The sequence below is a fragment of the Motacilla alba genome, chromosome 2 (assembly GCF_015832195.1).
Source record: "Motacilla alba alba isolate MOTALB_02 chromosome 2, Motacilla_alba_V1.0_pri, whole genome shotgun sequence".
Classification (NCBI taxonomy): Eukaryota; Metazoa; Chordata; class Aves; order Passeriformes; family Motacillidae; genus Motacilla; species Motacilla alba.
In genome coordinates, this window is record NC_052017.1 from 140,183,809 (window position 1) to 140,202,556 (window position 18,748).

Here is an 18,748-nt window from a genome sequence, read left to right on the forward strand (position 1 = left end):
GGAAATATAGAACCAGATGGCAAAGACCAAAAGACTCATGTACACAAGTTTTTCAATATTGTACAGAAATAGTTTATCGCATGCAGTCTTTACATAATTTCTATCCAGATTGCTGATCTGACAAGTACATCTGGGTCCTTATTTCCTGATGGATTTCTGTGGTGGCCATCATTTGAATCTGTAAAACTAACAAAGGCCACAGATTTGAGTTCTAGAGGAATACTGAAAAGGGAAAGCAGTCCCATTCCCACTGTACAGATGGAGAAAATTATAATTATCCATCCAGCTTTAACTTGTAAGGGAAGGAAAATTTAACTTCGCTCTAGGAACAAAGAAGTTGGATAGGATAGGATAAGAATAGTCTAGTTGGAACAGACCAACAACAATCATCTAGTCCAACTGCCTGTCCACTGCTCCCAGGTAGTCTAGGATTACCTGTAGCCAATGGGAAGAAATATGCATCTTCAGAGGTAAAAAAACAAAAACAAAACCAAAAAAACCCCCAAAAAACCAAAATAAACAAACAAAAAACTTTAGAAAGGTTTCTTTGAGAGGATACAGGATATTGTAGGAGAATCTGTGTCATCTGCCTGACTGAATAGCAGCTAGAGACATTGCTTTTAGCTGGCTAAAATTAGATATTGGTACACAAGAGGGAACCAAGATTCATAACCACAAGATCATCCTTCCTCACTCCCTGAGCCATTAGGGAGGGTTTTACACCTACTGTTTAAATTCCAAATGAGTCTTGATCCAATGATCAGTAATTCAGACATAGCAACATGAGTAGGAAAAGTGATAACAATTTGTTGACACAAATAAATCTTAACCTTCTCACTTAAGGACTTCTAATCTAGAAGATATCACTTGTCGAAAGTCTGGGCTCCTTTTGTATGGAGCCCACACCAAAAGGGAGGAAAGAGAAGCTCAAGAACTCAAAGGGCTTTCTCTGCTTTCGAACATCCACGCTACTTTCAGTATTAGCACTGGTCCCTCCTTGAGGTGCTATTCTCTGGGATTCTCTGGTTATCCCTTCCAGTGGCCAAAGTGAGAGGGTCAGGAGGTGAAATGTTCTTGCCCATGGACTTCAACTCTCTTCCTCTGAGGTGTGATTCAATTCTCTAAGGTCTTTGCTGTTGCCATTACAAGGTAAAAGGAGGCATAGCTAACTTCTAGTGCCTATTTACTGTCAGCTTTGTCAAATCCAAGTCTCCTTGTCTTTCACAGGCTTTAAAAATTTGCAGTTTTCTGCCAAAAGAATAACTGACATGTTACTTCCATCTTCCTATTTAAAACTGATGCTGTAGCAGTGGAATGATTAGCTGTATTTTACAGGAAAACTGCTGCCTGAGTGCTAATCTTCTAATTAACCCAATGGGTCCCCTTATTTATGCAAATTAGAAATATTTCAAGGCCCTTCTTTATTTAGCTGGAATGCATAAAACCTTCCTCTTAACTCAAGCAAATTTTTAATGAGTATCTCTAATAACTAATGAAACATATTTCCAAGGGGTTCAATATTATAATTCAGCTCTCATTGTTCCTTTTGTTTTACTCTTTCTTATAGAGGAGCCAGTTGAATCATACGAACATCTCTCCTTAAAGGTTTTACGTGCTTGGGAAGAAATCCCTGGAGCTGGCTACAAACTGGTCCCAGAGCACATTGAGACTCGGCCCCTCTATCATAAGGATAAGCCAGGCATGGAACAGGTAGAGCAGCTCAGGGGTGGTGGTGATGGTAGAGCCAGGAGCAGTTTTCATTCCTTCCAGTTATTGTGGTTTCTATTTGTAACTGCAATGGAGCCAGCACTCCAGTGCTGCAGCAAACGTGAGACCTTGTACAGTGTTAACCTGGAAACTGTCTCCCATGTGTGTACACAGCCACTTACCCAAATACACAGTGATCACACAAGGTTAACTGCAACTTTTAAACGCTTTGCTTTATTAAGTTAACAAAACCACTGCTTACATCTAAACCGTGGCTTTCTTTTTTTTTTTTCTGTTCATCACATACTGTTTTTGCATGGATTTTACCTTGAAGCTGACAGTGTTTGAGCTCTATTTCAACTTCACCAAATACCTGAAAGATTTAACGAATATGTGCACGAAGAAGATATTGTATAGAAAGTTCCTAGATTAAATCATAGTTACAGGATAGTGAACTGGTTGGTGCTTGTAGAGGAAGATTTTGGATGTCAGAACTACATTGAAAGCCTTTAAAATCCTCTGTGAAATAGGGTACAGACATGTTTATCTCTTTGTTTTCAAGGGTCGTGTACAGATGTGGGTTGACATGTTTCCTAACGATATGCCTCTGCCAGGACCCCCTGTGGACATTTCACCAAGAAAACCCAAAGGGTAATACTCTGTGCTTTCCACTCACTACAGTGGCAATAAAGACTGAGTCTTTCTTAAGTGTCTGGAAATAAATGGAAAATGAACTACTAAAACAAACCTCTCCAGTCCTGAGGAAAGTTTTCTTAGTTCACATGACTTCAAATCAAAGAGGAGCATTTAGTTTGGTTTCCTCCATTAAACAACTCAAAGAACTGTTGGTGATTTTTCAGCAAGAGCTATCACACACCTCTTTCAAAGATATCCTTTTTTATCCTTTATGTCTTTATCCTTTATAGTAAAGAGATTGCAGGTGGCTAGAGGCAAGTAATTTTGATGTTATCAGCTGCTTGTTGAGCTGCAAGAATTAATTCTGGTTTCACTAGCTTTTTCACTGAGATTACTTCCTTGACCCTGGTTGAGCTCTTTAATCCGCTGCAATACCATTACATGTATTGGATTTCCAGCAATTTGTCCAAGGATAAGATCAAGAAACACATAAAGCGGCAACAGATAGAAGAGATCTGTTTGGAATAGCTTCTTTCCATTTCCTTATGCTTCTTTACATGCAATACTGCACATAGTTGTTCAAGCTAATTGAATATTGTAAAGAAAACACTAAAATGAGAAACAGAATTCTCAGCCCATCCTGTATTTTAGCAAGGCTTTTCCTGAGAATTTAATGTCTGAAGCATCATCAGGTACTATTCCTATATTATTTGATTTGACAAACAAACAAACAATTTATGTAGCTATTACTTCTTTCCAACCAGAACTTTCTATAAAACTCCTTAACAATATGCATTTTCCAATCCAAAAAGATTTAAAACTAATCAAGCCCACAAAACCAAATTGTTGCTGCCGTTTTTGTAGTCTGCTGTAGCACAGGAAAATACTGTTGAGCATTAATTGAGAAAAAAACCCAGTACATGTAGTAGACACAAGTTACACATCCTGCTGACGAATGCTTCTTTGCTGCAGCAAAACAGGCTCCAGCCTCTATAAAACATCAAACACTTTGTGAAAACATCTCTTATTGATGACCTTTGAACAAGACTCAGGTGGGGCATTGCAGATTCAAATTTCTTCGGCTATTGCAGAGGCTTGGTTTTCATGGAGCTTCTTAAGAGCAGATACCAGATACAGAGAATATCTGGTAACTTCTGAAGCAAATTGTTCCACACCCTGAGATTGAGGCTATTTCCAAGACAAAGATGTCATATCAGGGAAACTGTATGTTGGTGTTATCCAACATAGTTTGTATTTTTTATGTATTTTTCAGTTCATACAATGACTTAAGAAATACCTAAATTTTTCAGTATTAAATTTTTATCTCACCTGCAATATCTGTGTATCAGCTCAAGTTTTGAGAGCTTTGGATGACCACCATAAATGTTTGCATATAGGGAGTGGAAAGGATGGAGAAACTTTAATTCCTTTAACTGTTGTTTCTAAAGATGATTGTACCTGCTTAAATGCAAATATCTCCAAGCAGTCCTCTTCCCCTTTAATGCCCTAGATTGCACAAAATGCAATGTTTTTAGGCATTTCTTCTAAAATGCACCTCTCAGGGAACTCTTTTCTGTATTAGCAAGCTGATCACTGTTTTGGAGACAGCTCCAGTGAAGTGTTTCAGATCAACTTTGCCTTGTTCCACTGCAGTATTTTTGTGAAAAAACTTGAAAATGAACAGACATATAAAAAACAAGGAATTTTCCATCCCTCCAAAGCTGGCAGTGACCCTGTTGTTGTCCATTATAGTCCATGAGCTGAGGGGAACCAACATCCTCACTCTATCACCAGACTCTTGTGAACAGAAGAGGCCTGAGACTGATGCACAAGCACAGTATTTCTCACTTTATAAAAACATGGTTTGATAGAGGTTGGCATTAGTGCCTGACCAGGGCTTTACACAAAATTCTTTTTTCTTTTTCAGATATGAACTGAGGGTAATAATCTGGAATACAGAGGATGTCATTCTAGAAGATGAAAATATCTTTACAGGGCAAAAATCAAGTGATATCTATGTAAAAGGGTAAGTTCTTCACACTTCAAAATAACATGCAATATTTCATTCAAAAATCAGAGGAAAAATTTATGTTGTGAGAATATTTGATGAGATGTTTAGTGACCTTTGCACTTTGCACTAAATGCCTGCCAAAATTACTCACCCATATTGGATACTGCTCCCTTTTTGCCCTGTTTTATTTCCTCTGAAAGTCAAGTAACTAAAATTACACTAATCATTAGCTCCTACTCAGGCAGAGATGACACACAACAAGCTCCAAGCTCACAGTTTAGTATAGAAATCAAATACTTACAGAACTTGAACTGTAAGAGCTTACAGGGATGCAGAGAGATTTGACATAATCAGAAAAAAGAGTACCAGGGAGGGCTGGGAGGAAATTATGGGCATGAGAGGTAGTACAAAGTACTGAAAATCTCAGGTGCCAGACTGATCTTAGATTTCTGGCCATTTTTCCACTCCTAGAGAGTAAGTTTAATATGCCAATATGAATTGTGTGTTCAGAGCAGTAGCAGAGTAGCTTTGAGAACACAAATTTGAGGAATTAAATAGAGAGCCAGCCGCCATCCATGCCAGAGTGGTCTCACAGAGAAGACAGGAGTGGGACACTTTTTGCTTCTGTGCCTTAATGATGAAGACACAAATCTCATTATGTTCAAACAGTGCATGTGGCACTGTATCTCTCACCAGGCATGGATTTGCACTTGGGGCAGTGCCATGTTTCAGATTGTTGCCATTTTTCAAAATTGCTTTTTGAAATATTGGGGTTGCAGGGGAAAAGCTGCTCTTTGGATACATCACAAAAATGCTAATCTTTATTCAAGGTGTGATAAATCATCTACAGAACTAAAACACACCTGGGTCATTACCTCTCTTCAGATGAGAAAATTATGTTTAAGAAAGCATTGTCCTTTTTACCACAGCACATCTGACACTGCGCACACTGTAGCAGAAACCAAGAGGAAAGAACAAAAAAGCCAAGAGCAACTTCTCCAGCCATACAAACACCATGTTTATACCTGCAAACAGGAACTGCAAAAAACTTAGGCTCTAATACTGAGCCCTGATATCAGTCTTGAGACAGTGACACAGAAATTTTTAGTATGGCAAAACATCAATACAGGGTGATTAGTGCTGGATAAACGACTGATGCTGTCACCACTGCCTGTGCCAAAGAAGAGAGGTGTCCTGGCCAATAGCAAACTGGTACCGGCCAAGTGGTACTTTGGGGTCTAATTGAAATAAAAACTATGTTCTCATTATCAGCTTTTGATCACCACTGGTCATTACAGCAGCCTGTGTCCCAAGATCCCCTGACACTGTGTTGTCTCTTACTGGTTTGGGAGGAATTAGTAAACGGTCAGCCCTGAAACCAAATGACAATTACATTTCAAGATCCCCTGGTGACAGCAATGCTTTCCACTGTGTGCTTGCTGCAGGTGGATAAAGGGCCTGGAAGAGGACAAACAGGAGACAGATGTACATTACAATTCCTTGACAGGAGAGGGCAACTTCAACTGGCGCTTTGTGTTCCCGTTCCACTACCTCCCAGCAGAGAAACAAATGGTGGTTACTAAAAGAGAAAACATATTTTCCTTAGAAAAGACAGAACGTAAAATACCTGCCGAGCTGGTGCTTCAGGTGTGGGATTTTGAAAGACTCTCTTCAGATGATTTCTTGGGTAAGTATGCGTTGGATCTGCCTGAGCTCCATCTGAGGTCTCACCAGACCCCTGTTTGCAGAGATATGCACAGAGTGCTGTCTGAGCCCCAACTTCTGCTTTTCTCTTTCTGAAGCACCACATTGCAAACTCACACATTTCTTGTGAAGCCAATAATGAGAATGAGAATGCTAGGGCAACACAAATGAATGACTGACAGTACAGAGAGGTCCTCAGCTGCTAAATTCCTCCATGGATCTCACCTGGAAGCTGCTATTGGAATGTCTTTGTGTCTGTCTGGTCCCTGAGTGTTGTCAAATTGTCAATGTTGCCTTTCTCCAGGCACTCTTGAGTTGGACCTGAATGGGTTCCCTCGGGCAGCAAAGACAGCCAAGAGCTGTGACTTAGACACAGTTGTGGCAGCAAGTGAAGAAAACAAGATCTCCATATTTCAGCAGAAGCGCATCAGAGGCTGGTGGCCTTTCATCAAGGCTGGGGAGCTCACGGTAAGCAGCTCACTACAGATGAACAGCTTTTCTCTGGGACTAATATGCTAATTTTGGATTTTGAACAACCACCACTGGCAACGCATAAGATTCCTCCAAATGTTTTAGTGGTTCTCCAGATATTTGGTTCAGAAGAACCCAGGTAACTGAGTACTAAAGTGCCTTTTCAGGTGCTCTCAGTTCTCTAGGGATAGACAGACCAAGAGCTACCAGCTACTCATTTCCAGTAATATGGCCCTCTATAAATTCACCTGCTTTGGTCCTTTCTTAGGAGTTTCTTCCCCTGTCTCTAGACTTTCATTGATTCACCAACAGTTTTCCTAAAGCTCACCATTCCTTCACATTTCTGGCTATTCCAGCAAAAATAATGTTTTAATGAAAAGGGCCATCTTCAAGTTCATTGCCTTATTCAGCTTGAAGCTGACTGTACTTTCCATGGATTTAGTGAATGAACTCCACTTCCAAATCCCAGATTTACTTCCCTATTCTCAACTCTAGTACAATTGATTCCCTTTCTCTCAGTCCACTTTGATCTCTCCCTTGCTTCCGCATTTATGACTTTTATTGGCATCCTTCTTTCAGCCCTGTTCTGTTCTGAGTCACAGCCAGTGGGCACAGATCAACACTTCAGATTAATACCATCCACAAAGGTATAGGGTAGGAAAATCACAAATATATGTAAAGTCATTTGTCTGTTTTTCATCCATCACAGATTCTATAAAGCTGATTTTATTTATCCCCTCTGAATTGTAACTGAACTCTTTAAATCTTCCTTTTGTGAGCTGAGACCCCACAGGTCAATGGCCCCAGCTCTTGTGACTGGCTGAATTTCCCCCTGCTGATGGATTACATCTGGTCCATGTCAGCAGCACAGACATTCAGCTCTGCCAGGATGTGTGATAGATAGAAAACTTTTTTCCAGATGAATTACATGATAATTTAAGAAGCAGAAAATGCATATATGGGTTTGGAAAAAAATATCTGACCTCTGTTTCCTACAGTCCTTGAGCATAAGTCAGCCATTTGTGCCTGGGTTTTCCTTTGTGCTTTCTCTTCAACTGCAAAGACTCTCTTATTTTCCTTAATCAAATTCCTTTGCCCTCAATTGGTTCCATCATTTCTCCACAAGAGAAATCCTGCTGTGAATTAGTGATAATAAGCCAGGACTGGATGCTTACATATTCTCTCTCTGATCAGGGCAAGGTGGAAGCTGAGTTTCACTTGGTCACAGCAGAAGAAGCTGAGAAGAATCCAGTAGGCAAAGCTCGAAAGGAGCCTGAGCCCTTGGAAAAACCCAAGTGAGTAGGAGCATACTCATTAAACATGCTGGGGCAGGGGCATTCAGCAGGAGATGGGGAAGGGCAACTACCTGACCTCCTTGCGGGACACCACCTCTCTAGTCTCCTGGATTTTCTTCTCTTTCCTGCTGCAACCTTCAGCAAGAAATTGTGCAGCTTGTGCATGGCCTGGTGGCTGGCACGGCTGCTGGCAGCCCCTTCAGGTTTGCTGCAATGCCTTCCTGTGGAAGCCCAAATAAATTGCATTGCTGAGCATTTGTCCTCAGCTGCAATTCACACGTGAGCTCATTCCATAGCTGGCATGTGGTAACATCTTAAATCATCATAGCTTACACATACAGTCAATATCTCAGTTTGGTTACCTATAAAGATCAGTTAGCTTATATTTATTATATTTACAATAGAATAATTTAGGTTGGAAATGATCTTAAAAATTATTGAGTCCAGCCATTAACCCAGCTCTTCCAAGTCCATTGCTAACTCATGTTTCTAAGCATGACATCTATATGTCTTTTAAATACCTCCAGGAATGGTGCCTCCACCACTTCCCTGGGAAGCCTGTTCCAATGCCTGACAGCCCCTTTGGTCAGTAAATTTTTCACCAATACACAATCTAAATCCACCTTGAAGCAACTTGAGGTTGTTTCCTCTCATCCTGTCATTTGTTACTTGGGAGAAGAGACCAATTCCCACCTGGCTACAGCCTCCTTTCAGGTGGTGTAAAGAGCAATAAGGTCTTCTCTGAAGGCTTCTTTTCGCCAGGATGAACAACTCTAGTTCCCTCAGCTCCCTCAGTTCCCTCCCTCAGTTCCCTCACAAGACTCTTGCTCAGACCTTTCACCAGCATCATTGCCCTTCTTTAGACACACAAAGGATGTGACTTCCATCTCTAATTTTATTGTACTTCATACTCAAAGAATGAAGACGCTTATTTTTTCATCATAAGACTTTTTAATGAGGACATGATAAGTGTTTTAACAAAGGCAAATGATCTCGAAGGAGCAATTTATCTTTCAGTATTTATCTCATTTAAAAAGTGTCAGCTGAGTTTTTTGCATTCAGTACTTTTAATCTCTTTTGGCTCAAGTTCTACTAAAACACTTGAGCAGGTTTTTTATGAGCTGGATGAAAAAAAGAGAAATTGATGTTATATTTCCTGCTATGAAAGCTTCTAAACTTCAATTACTAGTCATAATCGTAATGATTACACGTTCTATTTAATTTTGTTGCTTTGAGATGCATCTCAGGATAAACAAGAGAAAGGAGGAAGCAGCATAGAGGAATTATCAGATCAGAGGTATCAGAGCATTGTTTAAAACTAGCCTTGGAAAGACTTTAATCCATCACTTCACCCAACCCCTTTACCCAAAGGCAGGATGAGCTTTGCCTGACAGGTGTCTGCTTGAAAGATTCCCAGTAATGGAAACTAAAGCACCTCTTTTGGAGGAGAGAGGACTGGGATAGCTCTGAAATACATGTGGTGGAAAGCAATCAGCTTAGGGAGTTTTAAGAGGGAGTATCAAGTGGAATAGAAGGATTACATGTCCAGAAGGTTGTCAACAGGATGCACTGTCTTATTTTCCTCTTATTTTTTCAGACCCAGCCCATGCACCCATGGCTGCCTTGGGCTCCCTGTGTTTTCAGTTCAAGGGCATTTTATCTGCAAATGTGCTGCTGGGCCAAAAAGTTGTCACCAGCCTGGTGGCTTCTTCTCTGCTGCACAGCCTGGAGGTGTTTTGACTCAGAAGCCACAAAACCAGTGTTTTCCTCCAGATCTTGCACTGAGTAATCAGTGGGTTTTGTGGTGTGAATACACAGCCAATGTATGGCTCAACATAATTCTATCTCCACTGAGATGTATGCCTCAATTAAATTAAAAGTAAGGTGGGGATAGTGTCATTTGACACAACCCATCTCAGAAGCAAAACATTCAGGCTCCTTTTGTACCTGCTCATGGTACAGGTGGAGGAGTCATCCCATATCCTTAGCACACATATCCTGAGATATGAGCTGGGGAAAGAGATGACTTGGCCTCCTGAAGGTCCTTTCTCTCCCCATGCAGGCAGCCCTTGAAGGACCAGACTGAGCACCTGGGCTATAAAGTTAGGCAGAATAAATCCTAAGGTTACTAAAGCAATATCAGCATCTGAATAGTAAAAATTATTTTAGCTAGCCACTCATGCACTGAAAGAAAATAAACTAACAGTTGAGGACATAGCATGCCTCAGTTTCATTAAAGTTTAAATTAAAGTTTACCAGCTCAGTGCCCCCAGATCATGCAATATGTGGTTCATACACGCAGAGTAGTCACAATCAGCTGGGAGATAAAAAATAATTGATTCTACCCTTCAAATGAGTTCTCTTCCAGAAGGAGGGGATCTCAAGGACCTCTTTTCTCAGGACCTCCAGATCTCTATGCCAGTACTGTAGATTCACTCTATTTTTTTTTCCTCATCATGTAGGAACACCCAGAGAAGCATAGAAATTTTCATTTTTTGGGGTGAAATTATTCTTTTTCATTAAGAAAAAAAATCATATCAAAACAAAAAAAAAATATTTTCTAGGAGCTATAGACAGTAGCAGACTCCATAATGTGCCAGAGCAAAGGTGGACAAAGATTAAATGTCTGTGAACTAGAGAGAAGAACATGCAAACGAGAATAAGGTTCAATGAATGTAATTTCCTGCTGGCCAAAGCACTTTGAGGTTATTCATCTCTTCAATTCTGCTGATCAAGACATGATGCCTTTCCAGATGCACTCTATTATAATAAATACACTGCTATGACTGGTAATGAGTTCTCTTGCCCACGTTGCAAAGGAAACAAATTAAATAAGCAACAGTCTGGCTTTTTTTTTTCTTCCCCCAGCTTTTAAAGGTTATGAAAAGCACTCACGCAGTTGGTACATGCAGACTAAAGGTCTTGTTCCTCATGTAGTTTTAATCTTCAGGGTGTCCAGTTTTTTAATAATTCCTTTTAACCTGGAGGGCTAATTTGATGATTTATTTCTGAATCATTTCCACCTCAATAAAAAGCCCAGTCTTTCATAAAAAGATATTCAGTTGGCCTTTTATATTCACAGACTTTCTGTCACATTGACATTGACTTCCACTGGCTTAATGCTGAGTTCACTAGATAATTGAGACATTGTTTGAATTCCTGGAACACCTTTCTAGAGTGAGACATGGCCGCAGCTTTTTGTGACCCTCAGTTAATTTCATTCTTCTTATTGCTGCACCATCTGCACAAGTACGGTGACATTGGATAAGAAAGACAACCTGCCCATGTTTTGCAGGTGTTAATGATGCCCAGCACCACTGCATTCATCAGGTCATCCCATTTAAAAAGCTGGCAGATGCTGCCTTGGGTAGGGCTGTTAGAGCAGCAGCACAGTGACCTCCCAGTCCAGGTGTCATGCCAGAAGAGACACCAGGCCAACATTTTCCCTAAATAGAACATTGCTTTCCTCTCTGTGTGCAGTCAGCTTTGTTGTACAGTGGGAAGAAACTTCTGGGTTTGGAGGAGAACACAACATGGGGCAACATTTGGAAAAAACTTGGATTGTGGGATGCAGATATTCTCCACTGGAAGAAGGTGGCTCTTCTTTATGTAGACAGGCAAACCATTAGGGTTTAATTTCATCATTTCCTGTTTTCATGAGGCCTGTGTTACATTTCCTTCTGAAAATACACCATTTTGGGCCACATGCCTGACCTGAGCTGGCTCTGATTGTTATGGCACCTTGGCTATCACTGTGCAATCAGATTTTTTTGTAGTGGCTCATTGTGAGCCACATCACTTTCATGATGCTAAATTCCTTGAAATTACTAAAAAACTTTTGTATTCAAGTTTATGACACCTGCATTTCTTCTTTAGGGTTTATCATGATCTTGTTTTCAATTTGAATCCTAATCATGACATAAATTGATTGATGATGTGTGAGCTGGAATTTCATTACAAGTTGTGTGTGGAGCTTGGTTCAGTAATGGGTGGAAGAAAAGTGACCCAACAGCTTGTGAACATGGGTGGACATTCCCTCTAATCCCTGCAGTGGGTTCCAAGGAGTTAAAGGTCCTTTTTAGCCTCAAATATATATTTTGCAGTGGGATAACTTTGGAAAGAGATGGATCTGCCTTAACAAAAGATTTTCTTTTTCTTTCTTCCCCTTTAGCCGACCAGACACATCCTTCTCTTGGTTTGTAAACCCTTTCAAGTGTTTGTATCATCTGATCTGGAAGAATTACAAGAAGTACATCATCATTGGCATAATTCTGCTTATTCTCGTTATCTTCCTGGTTCTTTTTATCTACACACTGCCCGGTGCAATTAGTGAAAGGATAGTTATAGGGAAAAGGTAGATCATGGCTCTCATTCTAGTCAATCAAGAAAATTTCTGCTAAAAATAAGTAAGGCAAAAAGTATTAATTAACCTTAAACACATCTCATTCCTTGTAAAAAGAAACGTAACTATTCACATCAGAAACTGGAGCACTCAGAATATTGGAATGTCTTCTCTGAATGCTCACTCAGACCCATCCTTAAGGTACATTATCATTCATGTACATTAATGTACACTAATGGTGTGTATTAATGATGTACAACATTACTGCTGCAGCTTTATTGACATTATTATTGGAAGTGTTGTTATGCACCTAAAATTGAATTTAAGAGTAAATTCTTCAGTGCTATGCAGAGATTAATTTCTCAGTCAAGTGTTTATTATTGCAGATGAATGATTAAATATGAGGGTCAAAACCTTTACACAAAGATAAATGTATAATACAGTCTTTGCATAGTTTTGTAATTAATTTTTTTAAACTGTTTTTCAGTAACCTCATAATGGCATTATTATTTTTAGATGAAAGGTATTATTAAAAGAACTCTAAGGTTACATTTTCTCATTTGGTGTCATGTAGAATTTATCCTGCACCTCTCAGTAAAAATGCTGTGCTCTACAAAAACATCTCACACACTCGTAAATGAACTAAGTGCCAATGACAGGGATGTAGTACCAGAGACTGAAAGAATTTTTTTCAGCTGCAAATTGAATGTGCTGGTGATCTCTGGAGAAGAGGGATCAGGAAGATGAAGACTCGTCCATGGGCATTGTGGTAACAAATGATCCTTGAAGAAGACAGGCAACAGGGAAAATCCTGCTGCTTGAAAAGCAAAGGCAAAGAGCAATGGAAAAGAGATGGACTGCAGAACAGAACAAACCATGGAGTGTTAAAGAAAACAAGGAATAAAACCTTACACTGTTGTCAATGTGAAAATCCTTATCCTACTTAAGAATACATAAAATGTTGCCACCTGTGTCATGCACAAGGCAAGGCTTGATAACTCAGTGATTCCACTTGGCCTTCAGATGAGTGGTTATGAATTTGGAATAGCCATCCAAATCTCCTCCAGTGTCACCCACAATTAGATCTGTTGTAAAGACAACCTTTGTGAAAATGCTTTCCACCATGCACCCCTCACACAAAGTGTGAGCACCCTTTGCACATTTCAAAATATCAAAAGGCAACACAAAGAGATCCTATAAATGCTGGTAATTCTGGCAAAATCAGGGTGCAGGAATGGAAAAGCAGGCACCTTGATAATTTTCAGAAGCCACTTCTAAGGAAGCTTGTTTGGCACTGCTTGTACCTGGCCTGCTAAGGCTGTGCAGGCAGCGCAGGCTGTGCAATGAGCCTCTGTTCTCTGGCCTAAAACACAGGTAATTGCATTAGTCTGGAAAATGGGTATCAGTGAAACTTCCCCAGACAAGACATCTCACCTTTGAAAAGCATTTTAGAGGCTTATTTTGGATGAGACAACTTGCTCTAGAAGTGCCTCTTCCCCATCCTATTGATGACAGAGGCAGGTGGCTAAAGGCAAGCTGAAAGCATCCCATCCCTACTCCATCCAGCAGATCCTGACTCTGCTTTCCTTCTAAATTTCATTTTCTAAATACATAATAAATATAACTAAATTATCCAGATATGTGAGTGAGTATATTGCAGCTAGACATGTGGCAAAGGACCGCAGTGGGTGAGTTTTTCTGTTCTATTTTCCTTTAGAAGTTATTTTTTTGACCAAGAAATTAAAACACAATTACATGGTTAAATCTGCCTCCGTTGAATGTTGCAAGATGATGTGAAAAGGTACTGATCACCCTGGAGTCCCTCTTCACCTCATATCCCTCTGCATCAGGCCATTGTCTGGTGCAGTCTCTGCTCACATGTCTGTGACATATTCCTCTGAGACCACGTTTTTCAATTTTGTGCTATTTTGCAAGTGAACCTGTATGAAACAGAAAACAGAATGTTGTTTCTCCTAATGTATTTCATCATACCATGAATTTTGGAAATGCAGTTTAAAAGCTCCAGTAAGAGTAAATAAAACTATTCTGGTGCAAAAGATGAGAGATAATTATTAATGACTGGAGTATGTTGTGACAGCCATAAAGCAATGAATCTGAATTTTTTCCACTGTGTCAGGTCAGAGGTCTTCATGCTACATGGCAGCTGTTGTGTTCATCTGTCCTTACTCTGCTTGTTTGTTCTTGCTGCCATGGACTGTGGTCTGCTCTGTCCTGATTTTTGCAGAATGTTCTGTGTCTTGCTCCCGGTCTGCCAACTGCACTGGACCCAGCAGATTGGTCTCAGAGTGACAAATGACAACGTTAAAATTACTTTTATATTTAGAAGAAAGAAAGAAAGCCCTTGACAAGGTGATATAAGAATTTGCTTTCTTCATATTTTAGTCACAGAAAGGTTTTTGGTTGCCAGGCAGAGCTCCTCATTGCTCTGTGTGCCAGCTGCCAGCTCCAAAGGGATTTTTATCATCTTGGCTGAATATCCTGCTTGCCATCAGCTCCAAAGTGCAGAGCAGTGTCTACTTCCAGACCAATTTATACTTTTTTTTATCAGCTATTTGTGACTGGAGAAGAGCTCAACCCAATATCTGGTTCCAGCCTCCCAGACATTTGGAGTATGACAGCCACCTCTTATTTCCATTTTCTAATTAATCTGTCTCAATAGCAAACAAATAAATTTTCATGTATTTTCTATGGAGAAAGGATAATTTATAAACTCTTCCAGACAGCCTCTCTTTCAAGCACTTCTGTAAGCAGCTATGAAGACTAATCAGAGCCACACTGATTAGCAGAAATCTGTGTCTGCTTCCTGGATGCCTCTGCCGGGGTTCCTGGACTCCACATCAGGAACTGAGGCCTCCTTCACTAGGAACAAGCCAGAAAGATTTATGGATGTTCCTTCCCTCCCTCTGACTGGAGTGGCCCTGTCTGAACTCTCTGTGGTGGCACTGACAGTTCATTACCTGGCTAATTCCAGCACCCTGTTCTTCCAGGGTGACCTGCCCACCCCAGCTCAGACCCGCTCCTCAAAAGGGCTGTGCTTGACCCCCCAGCACAAGAGAACACTGCTCCCAGCAGTGCCTCCTCCTTTTGCTGCTGGGGTGGCTGGAGCTCTTTTCCAAGCAGCTGGCTCCTGCCAGGGAGCAGCTGGAAAGCTGCAAGTGCACTGCAGGCAGCTGCTGCCTCAGAAGCTGGAGTGAAGGGGAGACTGACAGAGAGGAGGGAAATCACCTCCCATTTACATGTCATGTGCAGCCTACATTTTCCCTCACCATTCAGATACTGAAAATACAGCAGAACTGTAGGTGATATCAACAGGTACTGTAAGATTTCTTTCCCAAATGTCTTTTGAGACAGGTTCGTACAGAAATTTGGTATCCACTAGTGGGCAAAATTGAGATTCACTGGAGACTGGGAAATACTGTAAGATATATACAAAATTATATAACAAATACAGACCAGAAACATGTCAGATGTCTACACTTCTGTGTGGGTTGGTCAAACAGTATAGTTGTATTGTCATCACCCTCTTCCAGTGGATTCCTTTTCCTTTAGTTCTTTGTCATTCTCTGAAGTTCTCATCCATTGAGGGTCTCTGTATCCTCAATCCCTGGCCCAGAGCAGTCAGCTAGCCTGGGACACATCTCAGAGGAATCCTTCACCCACTTCTCTATCTCCAGCCCAAGTGGCTACAGCTGGTCCTACAGCTTCCTTTCCTGCCTCTCCTCTCTTCATCCTGGGTCAGGGCATCTTGCACCCACGAGCAGTGCTTACAGCTGCAAGCTCCTGCTGGGCCATGGGACATATTTCAGGCACAAGAAAATCCAGACAGGTTTGTTGTGCCCAAAGCATGCTGGCACACACTGTTTAGCTTTGCACTGCTGCTTAATGCCAGATTTTAGAAAAATATTAGGAAGAGAGCCAAATGCAAAGACTCATACAATATAAGGGCCAAGAAAGGATTTATTTGTTTGTTTACTTATTTGTTAGTGATGTTTCTTTTCCCTGCCAGATAAGCAATAGTTAATCCTCTCCAGAAACCAGCACACAGTTCTAATATACTGACAAAGCACTGGCCTGTCAATATGACCGTACAGCAAATAAATATTGGCTGCATTTAGTGCTTGTGATGAACTTTTAATTAGCCATAGCAATAAAACCTCACCAAAGCACTTAACAAAACACTTTTCAAAAGCCTCTTGACACGGTCAATGTGCTCTTGGCTCTTGGTGTGTGAATAGTTTCACCCAAGAGAGCAGCTTCGCCTTTGACCGACGGCTCTCCGGGGCTGGCACCCACCGTGCAGATGGATGCACACAACTTGTGCAAAGGTGCTACACCACAGCAGCTTCAAAGGCTGTTTTAGTGTGTGGAACACAACTGTGGTGAAGACAGTACAGAAAAGTCAATTTATTAAGAAAAGAGTGATAACAAGAGCAACACTTTAGGAGGATTTGTTCCGCTCAGTTAGTGCATTTCTTTCCCTTTGTTTTCTTTATTTGGAAATGGCTTGCATGTCCCAAGCTCTGCTTTGACTGAATGCTGATGGTATGCAGCTCACACAGATATTCCATCAGCATCTATGACCATAAAGTGGATTTGCACATGGCTCTGGAAACTGGATTTTGATGCACCACGGCCAAGTCTTCCTGTTCTTGGCACAAGGAGCTGCAGTAGCTGTTTGTGAGGAGCATTCATGGACTGGATATTTAAAATGTGACAGTATGGAGGATGGGTTTCAAAGCCAGGCATTCTGATTCTTCCTTCCAGTGCCATGATAGAACCTTAAGAGAGTTGAATAACCAGTGCTGTCTGTGTGATCCTGGCTCAACATCTACCACTGATGATAGATGTGCCCTTGAAGGACATGCCTACCACAGACCTTTGCAGTGTGGAGCCAACACATGTGCTGTAAAAATTGTTGTTGGAGTTTTGGACAGGAAAGACTTTTCAGCCAGAAAGTGAAGCTGGGATGCTTTGTCAGTGTATTTGTTTATTTTTTTATAACATCTGTGATGGGGAGAGGAAAGATGGAAAGGCTTAATGCTTTCTACTGTCCCCACAGGTTCTGGTCAGGGCCTTTTCAGTTTGTAAAACCAAAGATTGTGCAGGCAGATAAAAAAGGAAAGTTTGGGAAGAACTATATTTGTAGTTCAAATCCTATTACTGTCCTCTAAAATTCAAGTGACTGTAGAGCCCATACAGACCCTCAGGTCAAGAGCCAAAGCATCTTTTCCTCCAAAAACCTCATTTTCCCACACAATATCTCTAGTTTGGGAGCTAAAATTTTATAGATTACCTTCAGTGGTTCCATTTCCATTTAGTGGTTTGAGAAGTCAGCTGGATTTATGGAAAGGGAAGCAGAGACTGATGGGAAGTTGGTTTTAGTGTCTCTGTCTGGACTGTGAGCCATCAGAGTCATCTGCCCACCCAGCAGCAGCTGAGTTCTTCTATCAGTCTTTGGGCGCCTGTATTCTAAACACACTCCAGAGCATGAGATCTTGTGTAGCTGAACTCCCCCTTGCCAAAGCCTTTCATTACTATGTTGGGCAAATTATTTCCTAGCAGATGTTAGGTTTTCCAAGGTGGTCTTCCCATTGCAGCCAAAGAGGAAAGTTGCACCTATAGATCTGCTGCCCCTGTGGTCACTGGGGTGCTGATTGAATTCCCTGTGGCGTCTCAGTCTGTGTCAGACCCCAGGTAGTCCCCTGCTTATGCCACACACAAAACCTTTTTTGGGCACAGAATGAAAGAGGTCTGGTAAACGCCTGAAAGGTTGTTCTACTTGGTTATTATTCAGATATGCTAATTTATTCATGGGAAGAAAATGATCTCGCTGCACACAAAACTAAACCCTGGTTCCTGCAATCACTTACATTTCACTAACTTCACAAAAAAGTGGCAGGTTTGCCTTTGAATTTACTCCCATTCATTCTGCTACCCTGCAAGGAAGTTCCTCATGAGTTCCTGTGAGCATCCTGAGGACTCCCAGACAGGCTGGGGGACTGACACCTTGTGAGAGAAATATCAGTTCTCTGTTTGAGTCTGGTCTTGTAATGGCTGCAATATTTAACAAGCCCTGCTGATCACACCTCGCTTTGTTAATTGAACCCATCCAGTGGGGCTGAAGGACAAGCAGAGCAAGTGATATGAATCCTACCTGTTAATTACCTTTGGGTGAGTCCTTGCCTTCAGACCTCTCCTCTGCATCCTTCAAGGGCACAAAGTTTTTCCTGCAGCCCTTGATCAAAAGACAAGGTTTCCAAATCAGCTCTCATCTCACTCACTACTAAAATTAAACACTCACCAATGCCAAGTGGCCTTCTAAAACTCCTGCTTCTTCTCCCCTGTTCCACCTGTTCCCACTGCTGCAAGAGCAGACAAGTTGTTCCCTCTTTCAAAGAAAGCAACCTTTTGGGTTCTTCTTTCATTTTAAGTACTGATGGAACAAGCTCTTCTTCCACAAGCAATGAAAAGCAGACACACACTTGGTTTATCTGTGCTCATCATTGCTTCCTGTGAGGCCAAGTACTCACAGCATGTTAATTACTGAACCTGTATTATTAA

General features: G+C 41.0%; 1 protein-coding gene across 1 annotated transcript in view; it reads left to right on the forward strand.

Moving 5' to 3' along the window:
- FER1L6 (fer-1 like family member 6) overlaps nucleotides 1–18,496 on the forward strand; it is an 83,663-nt gene extending 65,167 nt beyond the window's left edge. Inside the window, exons 35-41 of the mRNA XM_038162824.1 lie at nucleotides 1,568–1,710; nucleotides 2,270–2,358; nucleotides 4,271–4,369; nucleotides 5,800–6,041; nucleotides 6,363–6,526; nucleotides 7,724–7,824; nucleotides 11,996–18,496. Coding sequence (XP_038018752.1) covers nucleotides 1,568–1,710; nucleotides 2,270–2,358; nucleotides 4,271–4,369; nucleotides 5,800–6,041; nucleotides 6,363–6,526; nucleotides 7,724–7,824; nucleotides 11,996–12,182 — 1,025 coding nt within the window. The 3' untranslated portion in view covers nucleotides 12,183–18,496. The remainder of the gene's footprint in view (nucleotides 1–1,567; nucleotides 1,711–2,269; nucleotides 2,359–4,270; nucleotides 4,370–5,799; nucleotides 6,042–6,362; nucleotides 6,527–7,723; nucleotides 7,825–11,995) is intronic.
- The last annotated feature ends 252 nt before the right edge of the window (nucleotides 18,497–18,748 follow it).